General features: G+C 45.0%; 1 protein-coding gene across 3 annotated transcripts in view; it reads left to right on the plus strand.

The window, feature by feature from the left end:
* Window positions 1–17,400, plus strand: part of SUPT5H (SPT5 homolog, DSIF elongation factor subunit) — a 342,489-nt gene that overhangs the window by 121,768 nt on the left and 203,321 nt on the right. For all 3 annotated transcript variants that reach the window (XM_069644283.1, XM_069644282.1, XM_069644284.1), the window contains 5 exons: window positions 2,875–2,905; window positions 3,281–3,349; window positions 14,766–15,017; window positions 15,304–15,393; window positions 15,737–15,807. In XM_069644283.1, the coding sequence (XP_069500384.1) occupies window positions 2,875–2,905; window positions 3,281–3,349; window positions 14,766–15,017; window positions 15,304–15,393; window positions 15,737–15,807 (513 nt within the window). The remainder of the gene's footprint in view (window positions 1–2,874; window positions 2,906–3,280; window positions 3,350–14,765; window positions 15,018–15,303; window positions 15,394–15,736; window positions 15,808–17,400) is intronic.

Consider the following 17,400-nt stretch of genomic DNA (forward strand, 5'->3'; position numbering starts at 1 on the left):
CTCTCTTAGCAATTTACATAAAGGGGTGTTCGGCTGTCCAATCAGGACAGCCAGACCCCCAGTGGGAGCTGGTTCTATTCAGGCACTCTGGCAGACAAAGGACAGAGGGGCGTGGAAAACTCCTCCCCCACTTCCTGCCTGCCCAGACAGTCTGGAGCCTAGACGGGGACACCCAAGGGTTACTGCCAAAGACAAAACACACACACCAGCCTCCCCCTCCCAGAATTGTAGAAGGGCTAACAAAGAACAACCACACTAGCAATGGCGAAAAAAGAAGGGAGGCCCCAAGTTGGTACTAGGGTGCCCCTATTGTGCACTATCGATGCAGCCTGCAGTACATAAATTACACAATAGTTGGTACAACACGTCCACTGCCACCAGCCATAACTAGGAGATTGGTCCTGTGACTAAAACATTGCAGGAGCAGAGAGAAGGGGGAGATACTAAGTATCCCTTTGGCTCTCCACTTAAGGTGGTGTGTACCAATCTCTCAAAGTTTTAGGAGAGGTACTAAGTATCTCTCTATCCTTTATGTACTGTATTTACTCTAGGAAAAAGGCAAGCGTCTCAAAGAAGGACCCTAAGTGTCCCCAGTAACACTGCCCATAAGGAGCTGTGTGCTGCAATAGTAAAATACAGATGACTTTAAGAGTTATTGAGGAAAATAGATTACATAGCACAGGTAAAATACAAAGAAAAGAGTTCCAAAAGACAGAGCCCATTAAAATGAATGCGTGTTAAAAGGCTCCACTCATTTAGGATTAAAGAAAAAGTTCCAGAAGTCCAGCAAAAAGTGCTGGGGGTCTCACTAGAAGAGGAGATGAAGCATAAAAATGATAAATCTCCCTAACAAACGTCAAACGAAGAGCGGTTTCATCTGAAACTTTGCAGGCATCCTCCTGGAACTCCAGAGACCCCACCAAAGCCCAATCAGCCAAGACGTGGACAAAGAAACAGAACATAGTCTACCGCATGGCAACAGTCCTTCAGCCAAGTCTTGAAAGAGGCACCAACAAGCCCATTTACAAAGATATTCTGCTGGGCATCCAACTACTCGAGAGCAACCACCAGATCCTTTGCAAGTTATTTTCTTCAGTCGCCAAGGCCAAGAATCTGGAACTGGGGTCTGCTATCATCTCTTTGTGGACCGTCGTGCTGCACAAGCCTCTTTACTTACAAGGTACTGTTGAGCCCCTAATACTTACCTGGGTCCTGCTTTGTTGTTCCTGTGCTTGGTAGGGTTGCAGTTAAGATGTTACTTGCATCACCTGCCAGGCCTACATTGAGCTTCATTGGGGTGGACAACCCTTTGTGCTCTTTACTAAAGACACTTAACTGCTGCTCACCTGTAAACTTGGAGAAATGTTCAGAAACCCTACCTTGTATGCTGCTTACCTGCCTTTCCTTCCTCAGCCCTCCGACACTGGTCCCTTGTGCCCTCCCCCCCCCCCCACCGCCCCTTGACTGTGTGAGACTCAACTAGAATAGGGTTGGGCTTCAAGTGTGCATACTTGTTTCAGAAGTTTCTACTACTTTTGTGTTAACTTACAATTGTTCTAAAGTAATTTTATCGTTTGGATATTGCATGTATGTGTAATAGTACTTACCTTACTTAAAAGTTATAAGCTTTAGTGTATATAAAATGAATGCTTATTTTTTATACAACGTCTAGTGTGTGTTTCCTTGAACTAAGTGTATGCTCTGAGCACTGTGTGCCTCACCTCAGTCCTCATCCCTCCTACACTAAGCCTGGCTGCTCAGCCATTGCTATCAAACCTTTGGGTAGTTCAGGCTAAACCTAAGGGTGTCCCCCTGTTCATGCAAGGTGGGCTTTCTAAAGTCTTGTCACGGACAGGACTTTGGCGAAATCCCCTAACAACCATTGTTGAATTTCTTCTTTAAATCCATAACCAACACAAGTAACTTGCCTGCTACAGATACATTCTGGGGAGAAGCACTGTGGTGGTTCCTGTGACCCTGTAGGGATTGGGCTGCTGTTCGGGAAATTCACTTGTGACTTGGTTACAACTTTACTGAATTAATTTACTTAACTCTTATATTGATTACGTCATTTGATTGCATTTTAATTACCTATGGTGAATGTATATGTTTATTTATTGAGTATTGTGCAATAATACTATTTTAATTTTGTAGTGTGTAAAGGCCTAGAAGAAATGTGCATTTTTATACATTCCTGTCTAAACTGTGTGCTACACTGTGTGAACACATTTTGGATCCCTTCCCCCCCTCTCCACCCCAACACTCTCGAGAGGATAGCCTTGACTGCTCTCCATGTTTACTTTGATTGGGTTTTGGCTAACCTCTGAGTTCCCTGCTCACTTTAACTAGTGTGGCCTCCTAAAACTAAAATCTGTCCACCAGACCAGATTCTAGAAATCCATTTTAACAATTGGTGCAAGCTGGAACTAAGCTCTGGGGATGACACAATGTAAAATCCCTCTAACTATGTTAAAGAAATGTAGAGTGATCAGAAGGGTTCCCTTTGACACATGTGCATGTGACTGTTCTACCATGAACACAAGACCGGACAGTGCAATTATACCAGTTGCGCAAGTTAGTGCACTAAGCATTAATTTCCAGTTATCTGCTGCACGCACTTGTCAGAATAAGATGTATGACTTTGTTCAGCCTAGACAGTTCTCTAATGCTTATCATTTCAGATGCCCCATAGATGTGTGTATCTGTGAGGGGGGAGCAAGAGAGGGTTGCGGGTGCTGGAGCACTGTGTCTCCATGGCAACACTACTTGCAATAATAAACATTTTCTCTAGCAGATGTGTATGTAGCATATGTTTCTGTCCCCTCCTCGCCTATCAACGCAGACATATGTTAATCATCTTCTCTTTCCCACCAGAGATCCTAACCTCTGGACCGTGAAGTGTAAGGTATGTACATAGACAGCTTAATTTCTACTGCCACCAGTGCCTGCTTTTTCAATCTAATGCCCCAAGTCGGGTGTGGGTTGTGAGTCACTATATGCATCCGAGGCGAGAGAGCGATGCTTCAGATGCCACACACAGGTAGCTAGTTCAGGCAATATTTAATTGTTTTTCATCGAGTCGAATTTAAGCAACCAATATATAACTTCCAGGAGTTAAAATAATTAAATTGTCAAGTATTGAACTATACTGTACTTTTATCTTCCTTTTTTGAGATTGGTCTGTGCAACATCTTTTCTCCCTCGCACTACTGCCCTTGAATGGGGTTGACCAGTGTAGGTTTAGGAATGAGTATTCACTTGTGTTCTTTTTGCTCTTTAGATTGGTGAGGAACGCGCAACTGTCTTTTTACTGATGAGGAAGTTCATTGCCTACCAGTTCACAGATACGGTAAGACCAGTGTTCCTTCGGTTGACCTTTCCTTACCTACATGTCAAACGCACAAAGAGCTGTAGTGTCTCAAGATTCTCATTTGGTGGCTTCTCTGTGATCTAAGAGAATGAGCCATTAGTTTGGTGCACTGCTAGTTAAGAATTGGTGCAGTCCAGCTGGTGAGGACTACACAAGACTTATTTGCTTGGTATTGGGTAACCCACCTTTTAATATAGGCCTGTACTACGCAAGTTGGTAGTGTGACTGAGCATCCAGGTTTATCTTAAGAGGGGTAATGTGAGCTGTAGAGCTATACAATTGAAATCAGCAAGTACAAGTGGCCAAGTAACGCTTACACACTTAAAACTATATATAAATATTGATTTATAATATACACAAGATTTAAATAAGCATTCTTTAAAAAGCTTTGTCTACTAGTAACATTCAATCAAAGTTTGTATTCAGTTTGTAAAGGTTTATAAATCAATTTGGTACATACTTTATGCTAACACATTTTACAGCACACAGATGTGGCTTCGGTTAAGGTCAGTATTGCACTTATTTTCAGTTACCAATTCAGTTACTGAGTTGTAAAGGAAGGAAAGGTTAGAATACGACTCAGAACATACTTTCAATAGTTTGTAAAACAATTACAATCTCATAAAGTAAGGCAGGTAAACTTTACCCCAGCCATAATAGTTATCACAATTATAACCTATGCGGGAACAAGTATTGCCAAAGTCAGTAGGCTCAGAGGAGGGCCTATAGGGAGCTAGGACAGCCAAAGTAAATGGACAAAGTCAATACTTCCGATGCACTTTTTCTTACGTGATGTCTTAACATAGGTAGTAAGTTCAGAAGAAATCACAGTAACTCAAGTGTGCTACTTTGTAGAGAGCACAAGCTGTTAGGCCAGTGCAAGTGAGTTGGTATCAACTCTAAAGTGGAACAAAAGCACTTTGCAGGATAGGAAGCACAACTTATGGCTAAAAGGTTAACACCCCAAGGCCCACAGTACCTGTGATTCGATTACAAATTTTACAGCTGGATTCCTCCTTGCTACAGCTTGGCAGACCCTTGTTCATGGACCTTGGTCGTGGTGACAAAAGGAAGGACGTCTGCCGGGCTCCTGCAGCAGCAGCAGTAGTCTGTCTGTTTATTTGTATAGCGCGCAACACCCTAAGGTATCTAGGCGCTTAGACTTAAGAGATTAGTTTCAGTGCTTAGGGTTACAGAAAAGGAAGCGTAAGAGGTGAATTACAACATCGTAGAAAGTGCAAAGGGAATACATCATACGCAAAGTGCAAAAGAGAAGAACATGGTGATCACTTCCATTAAGCCTGACCCCTAGTTGCAGGGCGGGAGCAACACACAGATGCGAGAGTCCACCAATAGGCAAATACGTGGTGCCTACCCCATGTTGCAGGGTCCCTCTGGAGAGGGACTCCTTGGCTACGGATTTTCTTTGTTTCACTGGCACTTCAGTGTTTTGGTGCCTTTTCCTCAGTATCACTGAAGAATGAACATCTCCGGTTGGAAGAAGCTTGCTCCCTCGGTCCTGGACTCTGGTTACACAGCAAGCTCTACGATCGCTGGAAATCGTCTCAGCCGCTCCTTCATCATCCTCTTCGGTTTTGGTTCCAGTGGTCGACTTGTCTTCAGCTTCCAGGTTCGGAGTATTTAACAGGAACTACAGCAAACCTTTTGCATTCTCTCCCTGCATTTTATAAGAAGGGGAGGTCTGATTGTCCAATCCGGCCAGCCATTCCCCCCCACACCCTCTCCTGGGATTTGTTGCCATTCAGGCAAGGAGGAAGACCAAGGGCTGTGGAGTTTTGGACTCCTCCCTCGCTTCCTGCCTTCACAGAAAGACTGGAGCCTGGGCGGGGAGTTCAGGGGACTCCCGCCAAAGATCAAAATCACACAAAGGAATGGCCTGCCCTGGATGTCAGGGGAAGGAAGGAGGAGTGGTGAAAAAACAAGATAGGGGCCGTTTTGGTAAAATGAGCACCCTTGGGTGCTGTTACTGCAGCTGTGAACACAGCCCGCGGTGAAGGTGCACCGAATTAGTAAAAGGTATTGCTGCCACACGACATTAAAGGTAAGCTTGTCCCTGTAAAATTGTTTGTTTTAGTGTGAAAGGGGATACATTGTATCGCCCCTGCACTCCACTCCAGGTGGGGTGTGCTGGTTTCACCAAATAAAATGTAAAAGGGATCCAAAGATCCTTTCTACCCTTGGGAACTGTAGTTCTCTCCAGGTTAGCCAGAGAAAGTTAAAAGGGGAGCCCCTAAGGGCAACCCAGCAACAACAGGCACTTATTTTTAAAAAGTTGTCATAGAGGATAACTTTTAAAAGACACTATGGAGAGTCTAAAAAATGACACCCACTAAAGAGTAAATGATTCTGTGAGTGTGGAAAAAGGTTGGGAGGACAAATAATCTACCAGTAAGGCAAAAAGTTCTGTGCTTGACACAGGTCAGGAAAAAGTACCATTACTGTGAAAATCTTACCTACCAGTCGGCCCTTTAATATAGGAGGTTGTATCCCAAGTAGTGGCGGAGTTGCCCCTGGATAATCCGTCTATCGATTTCAACATGTGTCCCAGTGAGCGGTAAAGCATGGGTTAAACGAAAATATAACTCGAACAACACAACTTTATAACTCTGCCCAACGAGCCTGTGTCGTTCCGGCATACTCGTATTTTCCAGGCTTAGCCTTTTCGTACCAGCCGGTCGAACCATCGACAGTCCGGTGTCTAGTGTCAACTTGTGGGCGGGTAACCAAGACCAGCAGTGGGCAGCTGATCCTTGTCCCCACTGATCAAAAGGACCTTAATGGCAGTGAACAGGCCAATGTCCAATAGCAGCATGCAAAGGAGGTCAGCAGGTTCAGGGAGGAAGCAGATACCTGACTTTTGGACCGGCCGGATTGCCATGTTGTGAAAAGCTTGTTCTCCATCTTTTTAGTTGAGGTCCCAGTTGTAACAAGGTGTTATGGTGCTGCCCTGCCAGTCAAGCATATTGTCACGGATCTGGGTCACTCTTGTCGGCAACATTGTGTTGTAGCCACATGTTTGCAGCCTCAGGGCTGTCCAAGAAGTGTGATCTGCCATTGTGGAGGATATTCAGCCTAGCTGGATAGATGAGCCTATCTTTGAGTCCCAGTTGTCTGAGCCTCGCCTTTCTATAGGTACAAACGTGTTCCTAGCTCTCTGTACATTGGGTTTTTAGTCTGGATTGATAGCGATTTTTGGAATTATCACGCAGTATTCCGCAGCACCCCCCACCCCCTTCTCCCGGGTGAATCTCAGGATCACCTCCCTGTCGCTGAAATTGAGAACTTTGGCTATCAGCGGCCTGGGGTGGGAACCCAGGGGTGGCCTCTTCTGAAGTGATCGGTGGACTCTCTCAATTGCAAAGCCATGTGACAATTTCCCGGGGCGCCCACTTCCTGTGTTAGAAGGGTCTCCACATAAGAGCTTGGGTCTAGATCTTAGTCCCTTCTGGCACCCCCAGCATGCGTATGTTGTTCCTGCATGACTGCCCCTCTGCCTCCTCGACACGCATCTCCAGTACGGCGTTCTTTCTCTTCAAATCTTTGACTCCCGCCTCCAGGTCTTTAGTAGTGGCTGCTGTGACAGTCAATATGGTTTCAACCTTCGTGACCCATTCGGACAAGTGCATGACATCCTGTCGAAGTAATTGCATGTCAACTTTTATTTCATCTATCCTATTTTCAAGGGATGTTTGCAGGGATGCAATGGCCGCCAATATCTGGCTGTTCTGGGGGGCTGGTGTGGTAGCCGGGGTTGTTGCCTGGTTGTTGCTTGCTTCCCGGGTTGTTTCATTGGGTTTATTTCGGCTAACAAACGGCTCCATGGTGTTGGCTTTCCCTTTGGGTTTCGTGGGAGACATCGGTGAAGGGCAGTTGGAGAGCAATGTGGCCCCCCAGTCGCGTTGTCGGGTCGCCTGGCTGAATAATAAGAGCGCTGGGTGCTGCAGATGTCTTCTCTGCCCCTCCGATGTGGGACCCGCTGCTGGGGCACACCTGGCCCAAGCCGAACGGGCCTGGCTGACTAATCAAAAGGGCGCTGAGTGCTGTAGATGTGTCGTCCTCTCTGTTTCACCGGGGTGGTACATGCCGTTGGGGCACAATGGGCCCAGGCGAAACAGGCCATCTAGGTTATATCGTTTTTGGGGCACTTCCCCGGTGCAACTGGAGCTAAAATGGGAGTCTGGCCATTGATTGCACCTTGGTTATCCCCAACACAGGTCTGGTTGCGATAGCCGGTCTGGGAGCAGCTTATATTATGGTGCCTGCAAGGTCAATGAGCCGTGTATGCTGCGGGTTCAGCCGCATGTCAATATATATGTGGCAGAGACGGAGCAAGGTTATGCCGCCCGCATTAGTAGGGGTGCCCAAGCGCAGTATTCATACCTGCAGGCTCCAGTCGTAGATCGTTCTTCGTGTGGGTGTAGTCTCGACTCGCAGTTCAGTGAGAGTAATGAGGGGGAGCCCAGTACGGGGCCACTGCAGCTTTACTCTGTCTGTAGGTGCGCAACGCCGGTGGGTCCTTTCCAGGTACAAGCACCACTGCGGCTCCCTCGAGGGGGAGGGGGTACTCGCTCCCCAATCCTGCGGTCACCAGACCGGGCGTGATCCAGGCCCAGCGCACAAACAGCGGGACCCCAGCAGCAGGGCAGTGTGCTGTGTGCGCTGCGGCAGGCTTGCACAGCTGCTGCTCAGATCCAAGCTCCTTGTTCCTCAGAGTCCCGTGGCAGTTGCCATCTTTGATAACAGGAGGCACCTCACTCCGGTCCAAGTTTCTCCCTCTTACCAGCTTAATTTTTTTGTCGGATTCAGTGTGATTAGGTGCAGGCTGGTTTTGACGCACAAAAATGTGTTTGAGTTGCAGTTTTATTGTATTAACCGCTTGCAGAGTTACAACCGGATCGTAGTGGGTGCACTGGGCAATCGCGTCTCTACCGCATGTGCTCAGGCCACGCCCCCATCTCTGAGATCACTCATGCCTTAGAATAGGGAAGGACTCTTAAGTATGTGGACTCTGAGTAGAAAATATAACAAGTGTTGCAAAGTACTTACTTGTAAAGGTGTTTTGGGGAGAATTCTCAAAAATGTGCTAATTCCCTCCACCTTAGAGACCCCCAGCAACTTTGCTGGATTTTGAGGACTTCGTTTTTTTAACCTGGAGACAGTGTGAGCCTCCCCCCCCCCCCCCCCCCCCCCACTCTCTCATGTATTTTATTGTGATTTTGAACACTTTCATTTGGTTATGTAGTCTGACAAACTCCATAGGCATCATCTTTTACATTGTGTCACACAGCACCTTCAATGCAGTGGCACAGGGAAGTTTATCAGATTTCCCAAAGGTTTAAATACCTTCTCTTGGACAAACTACTGTTTTCCAAGAGCAGTAAAGTGAAATTGACTTTACTTACCATTGTAACTTGCTAGACCCAGCACACCCTATCTTACAATAGAGTGCTGGAGGAGTTATCTAGTATCCCCTTTGTCTAGCTTCTCATGTAAACATTTTATGTTACCCTTTTCTCACTGAATGGCTGGTGGCAGTGGTTTCATTTTAACTACCATGGTGTACATTTACCGCGTTCGCAGCTACAAGTGTTGTTGGTGTAACTGTATCCATCTTAACAGAATAATAAGGTAGATATTGTTAGGGAGAATTCTCATAAATGTGCCAATTCCTCCCACTCCTCCAGCTCTTTTGCTAAACTGTGGGACTTGGAACTTTTCAATTTAATGTGTTTTCTGTGTTTGTTTCTTTTTGGTTATGGAGTCTAACCAACTCCATAGGCATCATCTTTTCAATTGTGCCACAGAGCACCCTCAGTGCAGTGGCACAGGGAAGCCTTTTAGGCTTTCCCAAGGTTTAACTACCTTCTCTGGGATCAACTACTGTTTCCCAGAGTAAGTAAAGTGAAATTGACTTTACTAGTCTTTTGAATTCCTTGTCCCAGCACACCCTATTGATATTGATATTTTATTTCTATCGCGCTCCTACACAAATGTTTGAGAGCGCGACAAGGCAAGGGAGGGGAACAGGGGTGAACAAAACCACGATCTTACTAGGCCTGGTGACATTGAGAACACGCAAGGGCATGGGAGAGGGGGAGGGGAAAAGTGCATGGAAGGGGGGAGAAGTGGAAAGTGCGAAGCAAAGGAAAAACAGATAAATAATAAGTAAATAATAAAGGCAACAAACAGTGGTAGTGCAGCCAGCAATTTGCAAGTGCTAGGTTTAAGGCAGCAGACAGGTTAGGTCTGATAAGTGCAGGAAGAAAAAGTGGGGGCTGTATGGGTACAGATACAGACCACAGTGCAAGGGGTGGCCCGGAGGCAGTGTGGGAGGGTGGCAGGGTGAGCAGGTACCTGGGCCCGGAGTACAGAGGGTGGCCAGATGCACAGTGCCAAGAGAGAACAGATCAGCAGGGGAGAGGGGGAGCGAAGGCAGAAGAAAAGAGGAAGGTCTTGAGGTGCTTCCGGAGATGGTTCTCCTCGTTTTAGAGTGGCAGGCAGGCTGTTCTATCTTACAATAGAGTGCTGGAGCGGTTACTTAGTATGCCCTGTGTCTAGATACTCATGTAACAGTCAAATGTTAACCTTTCCTCTCAGAATGGCTGGTGGCAGTGGTTTTACAACAAACTACCATGATTTTTACCAGACCGTGAACTATTTGTAGGTCCGGTAACGTTAAATCGAGGGAGCCATGTTTTTCAAGATGGCATCTGAGCCTCCTTTGTTAAAACAGGTCCCGGTCTTCTTTTTTCACCATTTCTTTGTGGAAAGGTCCTTCTAGAGTTTTTCTATGTGCGTCAGGAGTGTCTGGGGTAGGCCGGAAGTGAGGGAGGTGCCCGAAACTCCCTGTGCTTAGTCTCCTAGGAAACCCAAATGCACACTGGTGTGGGTGGCTGACTGTCCGGCAAGGACAGCCACCCTGCTGGGTGACTGGCAGCTAGGCTGTAATTAATGGGAGAGAACTGAATAAAAGGCGAGTCTCTTGGCTTGGAAGGCAGAGTCGACCACCGGTACAAAGGAACCGAAGACGAGCTTGAAAAGGACAGCTGCTGCAACTCCTGGACCATTGGTTTGCCCAGTGAAGCCCTGCTGCAGGTCCGAATTGCCAAGTTCACATCGATGGAGAAGCCCTGCAAGGACGACTTCTCCCTTTGAGTTGGTAGGACCAATCAACTACCAAGTAAGCCACCTGGACACCTATCTCGGAGCTGGTTGCATTTCCTCAGAGTGCTGCAGGAAACCGTACAGCCAGGGAGAAGGACACCTGATTGTGTGCATTACTTGTAAGCAGGCCAAAAGCGTTTGGAAAATCCTACAGACTCCCACGACGTCGGACTGACCGAGCCTGACCCCCTCATCTGAGCTGGGGACATCAGAAGCAAGGACAGTCCACCTTGACAGCCAGGACCAGCTTTGTTAACAGTGCGGTAGATGAAAAGCGAAACAGCCACTGAAATGGAAGTTTGCCACTTGCAAGCTTTGACCAGTCCCAGTCTAGTGCAGGAGTCCCCCGGCGTCATCCCTCTCGTCCCCACGACTGGGGCCCAGGAACGGTGAGATCTGCAGGAACTGCCAGGGACAGAAGTCATCAGCTGCATCGTATTATTCATTGTAAGGTACTGTAAAACAAGATTGAGAGAACTTACCTCTCACTGTGAAAGTCCTTGAAACTTTTGCAACTTGCAGGCCTAATCAGCTTGTGACCCAACATACGATTCTTCTTTTTACAAACTACTTACAAGAACTTGTGCAGAGACTTTTCCGTTGAATTACCAGAACTGCTTTATCCTATCCAAGACTTTAGCCCATTGACTTTGGCCTAGCCTATTGAATTGTCTCTTCTGGTGAACTCAAAGTATTTGCACTCTCTAAGAATAATTGTAACCTTTCATGTTCTAATAATCTTTGCCTTTTACTCCTCTTGAACAGTATTCTGAAATAGTATTGAAGTATATTTGTTATTTTATATAATTGCCTCCTTCTAATGAATGTTTTATAACTGACAGATACATAAATTAATGCGTATTTATCAAAGAAACCTTGAGTGTAAGAGTTTATTTGAACACTTGTGATTGTGAACCTCTGTGTAACATCATTACTGCTCACATTCCCCTCTTGAGATGAGCCTGGCTGCTCAACACGCTACCAAAACTGTGTAGTACAGACTTGTATCTAAGGTTGGTTTGCTTACATCTGTAGTCATAGTTGTCTGTAGTATTCCCAGAAGGTACTGCATTCAAACTTTGCCTAACAGATATGTTGCCAAGTTCCCGTTTGGTGGTGTATGTGTATGATTCCTGAAGCAGAATAACCTCTCCAGTGGCCAGGTTCACTTTTAACAGTGTTGGTATAGCTATAGTATTCCTGAGACTGAATAACACTTTAGGTTATTAGTAATGGGGTGTGCTTCCCTTGAATTACATCCTGTATTTATGAAAATCAACTAATGTGGTTTTACTCCCCATGAATAGCATTCTGTCATTCTAAATGTGTATCACTGGGCTTGAACGGCATACCGCTATTCTAAATAAGGTTTATACTTTGGTTTGCATACCATAAGTTTTGTGTTGGTATTTATAATTGTGTTTTATGAATGATGATACTAATGTCTTCTGTTATTTGAGCGTTCTGAGATCAATGGGTGTGTAGCGCTATATAAGAAATACATTATTACATTATTATAATAGTACTTAACTTTCAAAAGAATTCCCTTTTGCCTGTGTATGTATAAAATAGACCATTATTTTTACAATACATCAGTGTTTCTTTGGACCATATGTATGATACAAGTTCTTCGTACCTATCGGCAACCCTCTCTTCCTGCTAGGATATACCTGGCTGCTCTGTAATTGCTACCATTATCTCAGGTGGTACAACCTTATACTGGAGTTGGAGTTTCTGTATTGCCCAAAGTATAGTTTTATAAAGCCCCTGGGTGGACTTGAAAATCTATCCTCACATCCATTATTCCAAAAAGTTATCTGGGTGTAACTGTACCATGCCTGGTTCCATACAGGCACTCCTAGAGACAAAGGACAGGGGAGTTTCGGGCACCTCCCTCACATCCTGCCTTTCCAGACACGATGGAGCCAGAGGCGGGCTTCATTGCTGAAGCTCGCCAAAGGCAAAACCTAACAAAGGGCTCAAACCTGGCTCAATGCACAGAGTAACACCCAAGAAAGACCTCACAAACAGAAAATTGCAAGAAAAAGGAGACCGGCCATTTTGACAAAATGGTCACCCATGGGTCCTATACTGCAGCGGAGGATTCAGCCTGCGGTAGAATCGCGCAATGGTAGGAACATAAAACCACTGCCATCAGCCATAAAGTAGTGAGGTTAACACAAAAATGTTTCCTACTAATGTAGGATAAGGGACTACTAGCTAACCCCCCAGCACTCCACATAAGATGGTGTGTGCTGGACCTACAAAGAGAAAAGGTAAGTGAAGTCAATTTCACTTTACTATTCCTGGGAACTGTAGTACACACAAGGAAAGGTAATTAAACCTTATGAGAAATCTAAAAGATTTCTCTGTGACACTGGACTGAAGGTGCTGTGTGTCACCATACAAAAAGTAGTCTGTCAGACTCCAAAAAGAGTGAAAACACATAATCCAAATCAGGTCAAAGCACACGAGAGAGTGGGAAGGTGGTCTCACTCCTAAAGTCCAGCAAAAGAGCTGTGGGTCTCTAAGGTTGAAGGAAATAAGCACAGAAATGAGAATTCTCCCTAACAAACAGTAGTTGTTAAGGATATTGGAAGAATCTCAAAGGAGAACGCAAGGGGTTCCCAGAAACACTGTACATAAGGTGTTGTGTGCTGCAAATGTTAAACGCAGATGCCTTTAAAGAGAGATGGAGGAAAGCAGACTCCATAGACAAGGTCAAGCACAGAGAACAGAGTTCCAAAAGCTAGAGCCCATAAGAATGAAAAAGGCTGCCCTGATTCAGGATAGAAAGAAAAAGGTTCAGAAGTCCAGCAAAAAGTGCTGGGGTCTCAAACAGATACATCTCCCTAACAATCATATTGTACTATATAATAAAAGGCTAGATGTATGTTTGTCCGAAGATGTAATGCGCCCGCTTTGCCCGTTACCACCGCTAGAGGGAGCTGTTGTCTTACGCATAGGTAAGACTTCAAGTTCATCTTCTAGTCAAACAAAATAAATGTGTATTACAACAGTAACATACAATTAGCTGCAGAAAAGGCCAAATGCAGGGATACCACTTTGACAGCATACTTCAAGTTGCATACACTAAGAAAAAATATACATTAAAAAAACATATAATCAGAAATTAATTTGATTATGCACTATTACACCAACAAAATTTCTTTCCCCCCCCCCCTAACAGAGGGCTTTCTGTAAATAAAATTATTTTACGCATATCGCGCCTCCACAATGTCTCTAATACTCTGAAAATGTCTTTCTTCATGCACTTTGGCCCGTATACATGGACTGTTCCACTAGTTTTCCGAGAGTCCGCCCAGAGGGACTTATAAAACTGTCCTAACAATGGTACTTCCTGATGTTTTTATTTTTCAGTGTGTTCTAAAGGCCTAAAATAAATAACTGTAGTTTTATAACTGACTGTATAAGCTGAATTTTTGTGTTGCATTCTGTGTGGACTCATTGAGGTTCCGTGACCACTCTCACATTCTCCCGAGACTAATCATTGATGGTTCTCCACTCTAGCTTGATTGGCTTTTGGCTAAACTTTGAGCTCCCTGTACACCATAACTAGGGTGACATCCTTCAATCTTCAATGTATCCACCAGGCCAGATGCTAGAAATCTTAACAGGGCTTAGAGAAAGTTGAATTTCAAATCAAGAAATGTGTTTAATCGTGTCCTCTTGTCCGTCTCCTATATCAGACTTACTACATCGGGGGGGGGGGGGGGGGGGTTGTGTGTGTGGGTGGGTGGGTCGGTGGGCTTGTGGGTGGGTGTGTGTGTGTGTGTGGGTGTGGGTGTGTGTGTGTGCGTGGTATTGCTATGCTACTCTACCTTGATTGAGATTTGCTAGACCAAAGTGGTAATTACCCTGTTCACTAACAAGGGTGACCTCTTGGAAACCACATGCCCCAGAGCTGGTTCGGAAAATCCATCTAAACAAATAATCTGCAACAAAATACATTCTTTGTAATAAAATTGTGCATAGCAATTGACCACAATATATACAGCTAAGAACACAATAAAATATGGTTTAAAAAAGAGTTTTCTCACAGAACCATGTTCTGCAAAGTTATTAATTTACTTACCTGAAACTGTTTCTTAGAAAAAACATGATTGAAAACAGTAATGCCTAAAAACTGTAGAATTGAGTTTAGTTAACTGATCACTAATGCTAATTCTACTCCTTCTGAACTCCACAGCCGCTGCAGATCAAAGCTGTGGTGGCTCCAGAGCATGTGAAGGGGTACGTCTATATTGAGGCATACAAGCAAACCCATGTAAAGCAAGCTATTGATGGTGTTGGCAACCTGCGCATCGGCTTCTGGAACCAGCAGATGGTGCCCATCAAGGAAATGACAGATGTACTGAAGGTGGTAAAGGAGGTTTCCAGTTTGAAGCCCAAGTCCTGGGTGCGGCTTAAACGTGGGATCTATAAGGATGACATTGCTCAGGTAGAGAACATATGCCTGCTTTCATACAGCATATTTCGATTATAGCTTTTTTTCGGTTTGAGAGGCAGGGGTGGTCCACTCTTGCGTTCTGTCAATAAGTGCCATTTTCCTTGGAAGCTATTAGATATGTAAAGATGCTTAATGAAGTTGCCTGTTATTTTGTGCCCTCTGGCTTTTCTCATGCCACTAATTATAGGAAGGGGTAAAGCAACGGTTAAGAAATAACCATCCCTGAACACAATATGAGGTTTTACATCACTCATTCCTGTGACTTCTTTCCCCTTAGGTTGATTATGTGGAGCCAAGCCAAAACACCATCTCTCTGAAGATGATTCCAAGAATTGACTATGAGAGAATTAAAGCACATGCAACAATGGTAAGCACACATCCAGAACGGGAAGACACTCGGAGAATTCTCACAACTCCATTCCTCAGCCAAACACTGAATGGATGAGCAGCCAGGGCCGAATACAGAAGTTGAAAATGTTGGATAAATTCAGTGGGGGAAAAAGTTGGACTGTTATTGGTGATGGGGCAAATAGTAGATTTCTAATTAAGCGCTGCTGTTCTGGTCAATGATCGGCCCAGCCGCCTTTGAATTCTGGTAAGTTTACTTTGCCCGGAATACAGCTCTAAATGCTCAGACTTCTTATAGTTGCAATGCTGTCTGCAAGGGGCCACACATCTTAAACCAGTTCTTTCTTTTCCTTCTAATGCAGAAAGACTGGTTTTCAAAGAGGAAGAAGTTTAAAAGACCACCACAGAGGCTCTTTGATCCTGAAAAGATTAGGTGAGTTGTTTGTTATCCGTTTTCTGCTTGAAATAGCCTTAATATCGTGAGTGATAAGTGGCAATTGGGTTTGGATGCCAAGGTAGTATTATCACTTACCTTTTCCCTCCATTGCCTACCAATGCCCTCTCCTTGTCTCTGTTAGTCCCTTTTCCTCAAGGGGTGTAGTGCATCCTACTCTACCTTCGTCATACTAGTTGGCAGAACCTTTAGTTGCCAGAGCAAGGTTTGCAGAGTTGTAAAACCCTTGTTAGAAAAAATGTCCCTTTCCCCAGCACTATGTTGGGGCTAGAAATAGTCGTTCAAACAGTAGGCAAAGCTAATTACTTTCATGATTACTAACACGGTTTACATATTGGCACTGCTGTTGACCAACAGAGCTAGACTATGCATGTAAATGGGCCTTGCACTTTTCACTGGCGCAAAGGAAATTGCACAAACCTTTCAAGATTGAAGTAGGGTTGTTGGCGCGGGAAGCCCCACCATAAAAGCAAGAGGTCTGGTTCAGGGGAAATCCCCACACCCAAGTAACTGAGAAGTCCATAAATGTGACAAATGTACTGCTTTAGTAATACGATCTCAGAAAACGGGGATAAACATGTATATCTCAGTATTTCCAATGCTCTCAACTGGTTACAGGCTTGTCCACATCTTTTAAAGGGTGATGATGTCGCACATGACACGTTGTTCCAAAAACCAAAGGCACGCTGGGGTTAGTTAGTTAGTGGGGCAGACTACATATAGAAGCTATATGGGGTTGGTGTTTTAATTGATTACACACTATATGTTGGCGCCACCTGCGACCACCTCCAGAATGTTGCAAGTGAAATTATGTCACAATAGTGTGTTCTGAGTGGCTAATGCAACACGGTGTAAGTGAGCATTAAAGGTGGGTAGGGATTGGACAGTGGGGGCTTTCTCAGCCTTGGTGCATTGGAAGAGTACCAGCACATGAGCACGATAAGGGGTGGTGAGATGGGCCCCAGGGCACTGGCTGTCCCAATAAGGTCTACGCTGGTGGACACAAGAACATGTTAAAAGGGAAACCTTTTTGCAACCCACCAGTGCAGGCCACTCTCACAACAGACGTCTCACTCTCAGGATGGGGAGCTCAATATCTTCATCACACTGCACACAGAGTGGACACGGATAACAGTGAAAAAACACATCAACCTACTAGTACTGCTAGCAGTCATCAAAGCCCTAAAAGCGTTCCAGCAACAATTGGCCGGGCACACAGTTATAATACTTAGACATATCCACTGCCATGTTCTAGCTCACAAAACCGGGCTAGTCCAACCCTAAGATTGTTTGAGGGACATTTCCTAAGTAGATACTTTTCAGGTGAGTTTATATATAGATTTGAAGTGCTAGTGGTTGTGATTGATAGGATCCCAACTCACTAGGTAAGGTGTAGAGGGATCCTTGTTAGGCAAAATTATATGCAGTGCCCTGTGGGAGACTGCAGCAGCCTTGTCCTCTTGGCAATAGTTAACCAAACCTTTGGTATAAGGGTGTACTACACAAGTTGGTAGAGCGACTGAGCAGCCAGGCTTATCTCAAAAGGGGCCAATGTGAGCTGAAAGGTTGTGA

The sequence above is a fragment of the Ambystoma mexicanum genome, chromosome 2p (genome assembly GCF_040938575.1).
Source record: "Ambystoma mexicanum isolate Mex_15411 chromosome 2p, UKY_AmexF1_1, whole genome shotgun sequence".
Lineage (NCBI taxonomy): Eukaryota > Metazoa > Chordata > Amphibia > Caudata > Ambystomatidae > Ambystoma > Ambystoma mexicanum.